The 12,566-nt window shown below is 40.7% G+C and overlaps 1 protein-coding gene across 1 annotated transcript in view; it reads left to right on the forward strand.

Annotated features, from left to right (window-relative positions):
* Window positions 1-5,517: 5,517 nt before the first annotated feature.
* The window catches only part of LOC311003836 (cadherin-10-like), a gene marked incomplete at both ends in the record, with an annotated part of 33,668 nt that continues 26,619 nt past the window's right edge, over window positions 5,518-12,566 (forward strand). Inside the window, one exon of the mRNA XM_083995723.1 lies at window positions 5,518-5,727. Coding sequence (XP_083851849.1) covers window positions 5,518-5,727 — 210 coding nt within the window. The remainder of the gene's footprint in view (window positions 5,728-12,566) is intronic.

The raw sequence follows: 12,566 nt of genomic DNA on the forward strand, positions 1-12,566 counted from the left end.
GTCGGTTCATTGCCTTTAAATGCTCTAATACTCATGACACCTGTCAGCGCATATGTAACTGAAAGGTAGGCGTTATAGCCCGGGGTCATACTGTGCTTTCATAAAGGCTAACATTAACTTTGTCACTCAATACAAAGTGCTACATTCAAGTAAGTGCTGTTCTGACTCCACACTGTGCACCAGTGTGTGCCCAAATGCCATATGTGTGTGTAGATTTGCACCATGGAGGTGCCTGTCTGTTACCATAACATATAATGTCGCAAAGTGTGTGTGTGTTCAGGGTCATTTGTGTGTGCACCTGTTCAAGTGTCCATGCCAAGCTCAATGTATGTGAGTGAGTGTGTGTGTGTGAGAGAGAGAAAGAGAGTGTGTGTGTGTCTGTCTGCCGAGAGGCAGTGCGGGCGAATCATGGGCATGATGGAGAGGCACTGTGCCATTCATATCTCTAAAAGGAAAATAAAAAAAAAACCCATGGAGGTGTTTATCGTGGCGCTGGAGCGGTGCAACGAGAGCAGCCGACAGTGTTGCCGAGTACGTACATGTGCATATCCTCCACAGCACAAACTTAATCCACCCCTCACTCTCTTTTTTTCCGCTCTTTTCCCTGCCGCCCAGTCGACTGCATGCTGCCTCACGCGCAGACAGCCTTACAGTTTACCAAAGTGATATATTAGAGTATAGCGGTGTGCAGCAGGTCATCCATGTAATGCCATTATTGTTTAGTGCAAATTAGCCACTAACATGCTCCTTGAATTATTGTCAGATATGAAGTGACCTTTCAGTGTTGAAATGAAAAGAGGTGGAAATCTGTTCTCCCACACAGGCAGAGAGGCTCTCATGAGCTTTCACACAGCTGGTTTTAAAGGATTAAACATGAATATGTATTTGATAAACACTAGAAAATGTCAGCGAGGAAATGGTAAAGTGGGGGAAGGAGATCAGGATATTTTCTTCTCAAAGTAGAGGAACTAATATGGTCATTTTAATCTGTTTTTATTAAATCTAAGCATTTTTAATCAGGATCATTTACTGGTGTGTATTCCCTTCTTTTCTATTTTTCTTGGCCGTAGACTCTCCTCGGTAGCAGTTTATTCTTTAGCCAGACATATTTTTATATGAATTGGTTATTATTGCTACTTTTAAAATACATACACCATTCTAAAGGCACCCCACAATAAGCAAGGTGCAGTTAGGTGAATTTATTCATTTATTTTATTTTACCTAATAGTGCATTTTATATTGTTCTTTCACTGTCAACAGACCCTTTTCAAGAAAGAAGGCCCTCCCTCCCTTTCGGAGTAGTTTTTCAACGATGAAGTGTGCACTGTATCACAAAATTGCTTAGAGGATTTGAAAACATGAGTAAAGCTTGCTGAGGTTTGCCAAAGACTGCAGCCAGCCACGGCAGACTTGGGAAGGTCTAGGGCTCCACCAAGTGGAGGTTTGCACAGGTGCTGCGTCTTGGTGCATCAACGCCCCTCATGCTAGATTTACACTCTTGTCTGAGCTGCTCTGTCAATACCACCAAGCAATCACTGGAGCTACTCAAACTGACAATCACACGGCACTAGTTTCTTGCAGCATGACTCCCATATATGGTTAATATTGGTGTGCTGCTGCTGCAAAAAAAAAAAATGCTGCATCATTTACCAGCTGTAAATCTTGTAATTGGAGAGAAAAAAGTGCTGGTACAAATAATCATAGAGATTAATCATGACACCAGTTTGATGACCTTGCAACCTTCCCCTGCCCTCTCTCCATCTTTGTCTTTCCCACCTCCAATCACTGGGTTTATTTATGGTTCTCATATATCGTCACTTGTTGAATCCCTTAATGATATAACGCATAACACAGGGCTATGATTTAAATGCTGTTTGAATGGCAGCAGTCTCAAATTCCGTTGATGTCACTGTAGTAGATAGGAGGTTTTGGTTGTTAGACATTTAATCATGTGGTCCCTCCCTCACGTAAATCTCTGTGTGTTCATTTGGCTGGTTCCAGGGCTGTGTGGTTATATGATAAGGTTCAGTAGCAGACAAGTGAGATATGTATTTGTGGTTATGCACTGTGGCTCTGAATTAGCTTCTTTTTTACCCGTTGAAGCTTTATGGACATTTTTTTGAACAACTTCTCCAGGAAATTTCATCTCTCTTTAGTTGGCATATTCACTACTTTTGGATTTTGTAAGTGTCGTGATGAATAACAAGTGTTGTCATATGGAGGAGGAGCAGAGTGTTAAAGTAAAACCACACTGAGTGGTGTGTCGACATTATTCCTGGTAGCAAAGGTTGCGAGTAACAAACAGAGCAGATGGTCAATTTAGGGGTTTATATCCTCCCATGTATTGAGTAGTATCAATGTATTATGCATGCAAGACCTCTTAAAAAGGTTTAGCAACCAGACCTCTGCTGCACACTGCTGCACCTATGATTACTGTCCTACTGAAATCAGAGAAGCAGTAAAAATGCTTACTTGCAGGACTCGGTTTAATGTGTGAGGGGAAGCCTGCATGTTAAATTTTTGGGATGCATGTGCATACAAATTTATACAGACCAATGTGCAAGGCTGTGCTTTTCTAGGAAGCATATCCTGATGAACAGCTAGTTTATGTATCTGATCAAAGATATTCTTATTCAGCAAAACAAAAATGGATAATTTTGCAGATTACAGAAATGGGGCAGCATCAGAGCTCGAGCCAGAATCTGTCTTCGCCAAGATTAAGAATAACAACCCTAGACATCACTTTTAAAAGCACATTTTTGTCCCTTCACATCTCTGGGTTTTAATGCAAAGCCATAAGCTGCCTACATCTTAATCTAATCATAAACATTTTTTTTAATAAACCCACACTATTTAATAGGCTGGATAACTTGAGATAATTCAGCTTGAGTCTATAGGCTCTGGCATGGATTCAGCATGCTCACTCATCCTTTAATGGAGTGTTTGGAAGAATTCTGAAAAGATGCACTGGCCTAATGCTTAATAGGCGCACCACATCAAAGATTAATATCCAGAATGCTATTAAAACTCAAGGACAGGCTGGAATGATAATTAGAAAATGCAATCACAAGCATCAGACTAGATTAATTGCAAGGCGGCGTTTCCTGATTTCAGGAATGCATGTGTCACACTCCTGCCACATTATGGGCATGCACAAGAAAATAACATAAAGGCTCTATCAGCCGTTTGCAACACAATCTATATTTCATCTTTACTGCTGCAGCTATACATGTAGTTTGATAAAACCCCAATACTTCCAGCTCTTATTCATATTTACAGTGTCTGGTACAACATGTTTGCAGATGCTAATGCCAGTTCTACCTACAGTACAGTACAGTACAGTACAGAAGTCTTCATGGCAGGCGTTCAACCACAATAATGTTTGAACACCACTCAAGTCTACTGTGGACTTGGGTGTTATTTGAACAGTATTTCTGATGAAACAAATTCAAGTGAATAATTAAGAATGGGCTTTTTTTTTTTTTTTACATTGATATCTCATTAGCTCAGTTATATGATTTTCTATTCACGGGATTACATTAATTCATTTATATTGCACACTTCAATATCATCAATGGAACCATAATACTAATTTGTTCATAGACAGTAACAGGCCTTTTGTTCATGTGAATACCCCCACTGACATCACACAGCTTATTTAAGAGCCTCAAACAAAAGCAAAGGAGTAGATAAACTAGCATGTGCTTTTATACAGCGGTCCCTGAGGTATCCAGTGAATGCCTGTCAGGATAACTCTAGTACTCTCGCCTTCATATGGGAACCCTGCTAAATGGGCTCTTTTAGAAAAGAGAGGCAAGATTTATTGGATTAACTTCCAAAAGACCATCAATTATGCATGCATATCCAAATTACCTATCAGGACCAGTCCTGGTGGGGACACTGCCTGGTGAAGTATCGAAGGTAGACTCCCCAATATCACAAAATACCTTATCACAGGCACAAAGCCTAACAGATACCTGGGCATAATTTAGGTGGTTTTGGCAATTCATCACATGTCCATATAGATTTTCTCCTTGTAGAGTAGTAGAGTACATCGCAATGTCTTGGGGGAATAAAAAAATTAAGGCATTAACCATCACTAATGGATGCAAAGACAAAAAAGTGGAGTACAAATTTTGGAGATGGGGTGGGTAATAAGGCACAAGACAATTCATCTCTACGTGCGTTAGTGGAATTTGCCCTGTAGCTTTCGCAGTGTAACTGAATGAGTGTGAAGCCGAGCATGAGAATAAAAACTGAGTTTCAGTGCATTTTTACAGTGGCGGCTTTTGCTCGTGTCAGAAACGTTCCGCTCCCAGAGAAGCCTGTATAAAGCTATTCAAACATGCTCAGTGGCTTTGAAGCACTGTTTGCATTATCATCAGTAATGCAACTTATAATTAGAGAAGCGCGGCTCACCCCTTTACTCCCCAAACACAGGAAAAGGAGGAGATATGATAAGAGTGTTTGATTGAGAATTCCACTGGATTTACTAAACTACATGTAATTTCCATGCCAGTTTGGCATTGGAAATTGCCTGCCTGTAACAAACTGCACATTTCTATTGATAGATTGTGCAGCTGCTGTGATCCAAGAAATAAGAGATAACTTATCAGTATTTATAAAGGACATTGATGTCAGTAAGTGAGAAAGAAAATGGGTCAGTGCCCCACATAAAAGAGTGTGCAGGACAATTTCACTATAAATACACAACAATAAAGAAATAAAAGCTTTTTAAAAAACAAGGAAAGATGGCAGCAGAAAATGCTAATGCACAAATATGTCAGACTGACCAACTGTAACACAAAACAAAGAGCAGACAAGGATTTGATGTTGAATGCTTAAACCTAATTTGGATTTGCCATTCACTGAGTTGCTAATGCACTAGTATGATTGGTAAAACAATTGGCTGGATTCCCTTATGAGCAATCTGTCTTTTAATGTCAAATTCCAGTCGCTCTCAGCTCTCTAGAAGTTCACTGCATTCTTTTTGTCTATACTCTGCATACATATGAAAAAAAAATCATCTTCTCAGACGGGGTACTTCTTCAATCAGCATTTCATCTTTTTAAAACTCATTTTAATTCACTGGTTTAAAACAGCTCTCACCACTGAATTATGACTTTTAAACTCTCCTTCATTCACATTGTACATAGAAGAAGTCCTGTGTGCACTGATTGCATAATTAGCTGCAGCCCTGGTGCAGCTCAAACTGAAAGAGACCAACAGCATAGAGGAAATCTGCACTGAGCTTTTGTGCTGCATGAAGTGTTGCCCTCTTGTCGTGTGCATGCTATTTCAATGCTAGGATTTAAAGTCTATTGTGAGAGAAATACATAAGTGCTATTAAAGTGCTTCTTGACTAAAGTTTCCTCTTTTCACAGGGATCTAAAGGACATCAAAGCAGAGGAATACAATGTCTGTTCTGATGACACTGCCTTCCAGTGTTCATCCCATCAGAAGCTTATTACCATAATTCAGAAGTCATCCAGGACATTTCCCAGCTGACTGGATACCATGATAACCAATCAGATCCTACTCCTCCTGATGCTCTCTATCCTGTGGCCCAGCACTGCCATGCCTTTCACACCTGGGAATATTGGGAATCTGTTTGGGATGGCAGAGAGTGATGGGAGGATTCTCCAGCGGTCCAAACGTGGATGGATGTGGAATCAATTCTTTCTGCTCGAGGAATACACAGGAAATGACCATCAATATGTCGGCAAGGTAACGTGCCCGAACACACTGTCTGCAGACTAATTATAGAAGGTTTAGCTTGTTGAAGTAGTGTTTGATGTAATTGGCCGAAGACGAATGGCCTGTCAGAAATCTGGCTGTTTCAGGCACAGCTAACTGGAGCTATCGGATACGCAGCGAGTACACACAAACTGCTCGATTCCATCTAACTTGGAACTGTACTGTGTTTTAGCACATTATTCTTTCAGTGAAAATATAGATTCCCTACTGCCAACAAATAATAATGTTTCATGAATGACGTCATTACTACTGTATGATGCCACAATACCAAATGTAAATGAGTCATTGTACTGCAACTTCCTGCTGGCCCAATTCAAAGCCACGGCAAACAAGACAATGGATTTTTTACTTATTTATTCCAGAGTGATCCCTCTAGAGGATTTATGGGCACTTGTGACAAACAAAAAATAAAGAAATTATAGAAGTAGAAAGTGACACTCGCTGGTGGGTAATTGTTATCAAACACACTCAGAATGTAGATAAAAAATAAAAAAAACTGTATTTTTTTAGGACTGATATGTATTTGATTTTTTGGAGGGATCTCAGGGATATTATCTATGCACACTAGCATTTTTCTTCTTCCCATGAATATCTTTCTTTTTTAAATACAGTACATCGACAGTATGCCTAGAAATTCAGTCCATCTTGTCAAGCACATGCACAAGACTGAATCCATCCTCAGAAGTCAGGAGAGTGCTTTGGAGACCAAATGCAAAGAAAAAAAAAAAGAAGAAGGCTCTTGCAAGACACTTTTTCCTCCTGAGACTCACCCAAAAAAGTTGAGTTTCGGGACAATGCTGCTCCTCCCCACCCGCCCAGATCAGAGAGGTGCTTGTCAGCTCACCCGTGCTAGCACTATAAAGACAGGTGTGATGGGGAACGCTACAGTTATCAACTCGAGGGAGGGAAATGAGGTGACTGTCGACAGCCAATTTTCTCAGAGGAAGCTGGCTTTCATCACACACCTCATTCTCCGGAGTAAACAAGTGTCTTGTGCAAGGTTGAGTAGGGGGATATGACAACTTCTTTTGCAGAAACCATCATCCTGATGTAGGTGAAAAGAAGGAAACAGCAAAAATAAATTGAATAAAAGAATAAGGAAGAGGAAAACATATCAATCACAAAGGCCAATGAAATTCACCTTGCTGTGTTATATGATGAAGCAGCAAAGCAAATGCTAACTATAAATGGGGCCATCCGTTGATATATCAGTGACTGCTGGAATGTGGCTTTCTTCTCGTCTCTTTGATGCTTGCTAGCACCCAACTTCTGTGGTGTGACAGCAATCACATTCACCAGTTCTCCACTCTTTCTGTGTCCAATATCATTTGCTATTAAACTGTCAGAAAAACATGAGGCAGTAATAAATTACTGTGGGGGGGAGTGGTAGGCCAGCAACATACTGCCATTATGCCTTAGAGAAGAAGCTGTAGTGATCTGTCACTAATTTCATCAGTTTAAATTTGGAGTGTCACACATTGTCATATATTGATACAGAACAAGATACAGGATAGTTTTATAGTTGAAAACAAGTAGACCTGCAGCGATTAGTTGATTAATCAATTAGTTCATCATCAGAAACCTCACTGGTAACTATTTTAAATATATTCTTTGGGTCCAGCGCATAGACTGTAAAAAGAATGGACGTAGCGTCCGTGACGTCACCCATTGGTTTTGGGGAGTCGTTTTTGTGACTCAAATATGGCGGCCTGGACAGCGCCATGTTGGATTGGCCGGCCGAGAACCGCCGAGAACCCGCCCACTGGCCTCGAAGCAGCTGTCCACGGAGCTGCTCGGACCTGTCACTCAGCGTTTCCGCGCCCTAATTGGCCAGAGTTTTAACCTAATAACAGTAAAACGGTAGAGTTAAAAAAAAATTCACCCCCCTCAGAGTGTGTGCGGGGGTAGAAACTATCGATTGAGAAAAAAAAACGTTCTGACACCAGGCTTTTAACATGTTTACTGAGGATGTAAAATCGGCGATTTTAACATGGAGGTCTATGGGGAATGCTCCCTTCTGACACCAGCCCCCAGAGGAATCCGGGGGGATTGCAGTTTTTTGAACGCGGAAGTGAGCTTCACTTCTCAGACCCACAACTGCCCCCTTGGTCCAGCGTCTACATTTAAGCTGAATATCTTGAGGCTTTAGGACTTTAGAAAAAAGAGGTTGTAAAAAAGGTGGATGAAGCCTGTATGACATGCTGCTCAGGTTGTAAAAAAGGTGGATGAAGCCTGTATGACATGCTGCTCAGTTAGCTGCTCCACTGTCACCATCTTGCCACCAGGTTCAGACTACACAATGTCAGACTAGGTGAGGAAATTAAAACAATTCTAACATGCTAGACTTGACGCTGGGGCGTCGTAGAGCGTGTTATAGGGTTAGGGTCGCAGGTCATCGATTATGTCACACTAAACATCTGTTTGTCGTTCCCGATGCTCATAATCTGGCACAACGCTGGAAATGTGTCTGCCATGACAAAATCGTGTCAAATTCGGCCTGAAACCATGTAGTCTGAACCCGACTTTAGTCACCTGCAGTCTGTCTTTTAAACTGCTGTAACAATTAGTATAGGTGTCTGTAAGGATTGACTTGCTTTTGGAGCATTTGAAGAACTGCATTTTCTTCTTTTTTTTGGCACATCCATGTCGTCGGTGTCATTTTTGTGGCACGGAGGTTGCAGCCTGGTAAGAAGCAAACTACATTTCACTGATCTAGTGGTGGAAAAAGAAAACAACTAAAAGAACAATAGGTTACAACAATTACAATTAATTGGCAGCTATTTTTGTACTTTTTTCAGTATCTAGAAAACTCAACATCTTTGTGTTGTTGGCTGGTGGTCAGAAAAATAAATCTAGAAAAACATTGTAATGTTTTCCCAGACAAAAATATTCATTGATTCATCACCAACATAATTGGAAAATCAATCAATAATGACAATTACTGTTATTTGCAGCCCCTATAGATAGAAAAACAGATAAACAGAGGGCAGACAGAACAAGATAGATTGATTGATAGACAGACGTAATGAAAGAGAGACATGTTCAGATGGAGATAGACGGTTGGAGATGCAGAGAGACAAACAGATAACGAAAAAGAGATAGAGGGAGACAGAAAGAGAGATGGCGAACCGAGACCAAATGCAAAAAAGCACTTTCATGCCCAGCACAAAGCCATCAAAGCCTTGATGGTCGCCCTCATAAAGATCATTTAATGGTCTTCACGGAGCACTGTGGGAGACCTTGTTTATTTCACATTCAATCAAACCTCTCCAATCAACCCACACACACTCACTAACTGTCACTTGAAGTTGATTTCTTGATTACGGCAATCAAATTTGATGTAAAGAACAGTCACACTCTGGTATGGCTCGCCTCTTAACTGCAAAGGAAGCGGCGCACAACTGCAGCTCCAATACATAATAAATGCAGCTCGTGTTGCTTATCAAGGTGTTGAAAAGGCACGCTGCTCTGAGGCTTACAAACTGAGTGCTGCTGACTGATACCTCACAGAATGATAAAAGAAATAACTGCACTAGTAAAAAGTAATGTTTGGAGCACTTATTCTGGCTCAGCAGCAATTGTCAACACTGAAAAAAAAGCCTAGTATACTTTATGACTGTAAATATACTATACAGTGGCTGTGCGTGTATGAAGCGTAAAACCCCCAAATCTCATTTTAACTGACTTTCACGGAGCCATTAATGAGTGTGAGCACTCAGTGTGTGCAGCTGTGGTGCCCTACTTCTTAAGCAGGGCTGTGAAGTGTGAACACTTGCAATGCTGAGCAATACAACCACAAACTTTGGATTCTGGAGCATTTGAGTGGTGTGTTTGAAGTGAACAAAATCCTATTAAATTTTTGGTACACTGCATTGTCTTGTGCCTTGTAAACAAAATGTGCTGCCCTAAATTTGAATATTCAAGGTAGCTCTCTTTGTTGTGTTAATATTTTTTGCCAATAAGTATCCTTGAGGTTTTTGCACAGCCTTGTTTTATACTTTCATGCATTAATTTTGTAGGAATTGAATGAGCCATAAAAATGTACAAAGTGCAAAACAGATAGTGTAAGCTGTAACTTTAACCTGCATAAGATATATTATGGTACATTGCTCCAATGGTAAAGAATTTCTGTCCATGTCTTAAGAGAAAGAGGGGGAGAGGGAGGAAGAGTAATTATTCTGTATCCGTTCTGCACTCTATTTTCCTATCTCCTCTTTGCAGCAGCGAGCAATGCTTACCAGAGACCTGACAAGAATTGCCAATGATTTTCCTGCTTTACTGACAATTCCTCAGTGTTTGTGCAAGGCGATTTAACTCATCAAGGCACTCTTCTGTGCTTCTGTTGTAAGGCCTTGAAAAGGCTGTGTTTGTGCTGCAAGGCCTTGGAAGGAGAGCCTCTAAATCTCTGCAAATATAGTGAGGTAGTGCTAACATTTGATTTTGTTAAGTCTGTGTGAAAAACACTTTGTGCCACACTTTTGAGTACACACAAGAGTATCAGTGCCATTTCTTTCCAGCTGGTAATACATGTACTGTGTTTACTCTGCCTGTCAGAAGCAGAGTTTAGTGAACTGCAGTGTAGGAGATCTCAAATGTAATGTTCCGTTTGGTTTATACAAATTGAAAATATATTTATATCATGTCAGTATTTGCCTGTACTTCATAATTATATACATGGAATTGGTACTGTTTTCACTCCAGCTTAACTCAAATCCTAAACATTCATGTTGATGGCACAGTAATTAGTGAAGCTAAGGGTTTGCAAGCTCATAAAGATTGACTGAGATAAAAAAAAAAAAAAAAGTAAAGCACACAATTCCACAAAGGGCAGCTGGATACATAGGGTACAATCCCCTTTGATGGCTCACTGGGTCCCAGGTTCAGGTTTTTTTTCTTTTTTCTCTCTTTTTGAGGATTAATAACCAAGAGTGGGGAATTTGTGAATAACCATATAACCAAAAGGTTTAGAGAAATGTCAATCCTGTGGTCTGGCATAATTTGAAATTGCGATGTCCTAATTATTACACCCTAAGCACAGTGGTGTGTTTGCACGGCCACAGTCCTGTAACGAAATACATTCCTCTTGTGTTGCAGGGGAGTTCAGTATCAAGTAGTGAGCATGTCCTAATGCACCCTACAGCTAACACGACACTACATAGACAATGCATTTCTAAGTAGAGGAAAGGTGACTGCGGCATTGAAGTTTTTTTCTTTTTTTCTGAATAAATTGCACATACTGCAGATATAAAGCCCATTTCAATGCAAAAATGCACACAAACTCCCCCTTGCTTGCCAAAATTAGCCTGTCATTCATAGTCAATAGCAGTTGCAGCCTTCACATCCATAACATGTCATAAATCCTTGCTTCACTGGTCTCCAGCTCAGGAGAGAATTCATATTCACAAACAATGAATAGGCTGTCCCAGAACACAAATATATGTGAAAATTCAAGCTGACTGATATTCCTATTTAATAGACTTTGGATAATGGAGTTCATCTGCATGAAAATATTTTCAAACAACGCCAAATACTGTGCATATTGCTCATTTGAACTTGACAGCATCTTGTTTTCGCATGTGTCCCCGTTTTTTAATTCTGCCTGAGAATAGCTAGCACTCTGGCAATACATTTCTGATTTCCATCCAGAGTTGTACTGTTGACATCACTCTTCCAACTGCAGGAAAAATAATTAGTTTCCTCACAGCATGCAGACATTAATATTAATAAGTTACCGACGTATATTCTGTGTCCCTACCCACTGAGCAAGCAACGTCCATGGACGTCCAATACAGGTTGAAATCACGTCGGCCCGTCCAGGCCATGATCTGGACGTCTATATGACAGCCAGAATTAGTTGATAAATGACATTGAGACTATACGTCCACCCTGGCCCGGTTCTGAACGTCTATAGACAACCAAAATGAGTCGCAAATAGACATCCTGCTAGGCCTTGATCTGAACGTTAACATGACAGCCAGAATTAGTTGATAAATGACATTGAGACTATACGTCCACCCTGGCCCGGTTCTGAACGTCTATAGACAACCAAAATGAGTCGCAAATAGACATCCTGCTAGGCCTTGATCTGAACGTTAACATGACAGCCAGAATTAGTTGATATATGACATTGAGACTATACGTCCCGTCTGGCCCGGTTCTGGATGTCTATAGACAACCAAAATGAGTCGCAAATAGACGTTCTGCTAGGCCTTGATCTGAACGTCAACATGACAGCCAGAATTAGTTGATATATGACACTGAGACTATATGTCAAGTCTGGCCCTGTTGGGGACGTCTATAGACAACCAAATTGAGTTACAAATAGACGTCCTGCTAGGCCTTGATCTGAACGTCTATACGACATCCAGAATTAGTTGATATATGACATTGAGACTATACGTCCAGCCTGGCCCAGTTCTGGATGTCTATAGACAACCAAAATGAGTTGCAAATAGACGTTCTGCTAGGCCTTGATCTGAACGTTAACATGACAGCCAGAATTAGTTGATATATGACATTGAGACTATACGTCCAGCCTGGCCCAGTTCTGGATGTCTATAGACAACCAAAATGAGTCGCAAATAGACGTTCTGCTAGGCCTTCATCTGGACGTCAATATGACAGCCAGAATTAGTTGATATATGACATTGAGACTATACGTCCGGCCTGGCCTGGTTCTGAACGTCTATAGACAACCAAATTGAGTTACAAATAGACGTTCTGATAGGCCCTGATCTGAACGTCTATACGACATCCAGAATTAGTTGATAAATGACATTGAGACAATACGTCCAGCCTGGCCCGGTACT

Source organism: Trachurus trachurus (genome assembly GCF_905171665.1).
Source record: "Trachurus trachurus genome assembly, chromosome: 20".
Classification (NCBI taxonomy): Eukaryota; Metazoa; Chordata; class Actinopteri; order Carangiformes; family Carangidae; genus Trachurus; species Trachurus trachurus.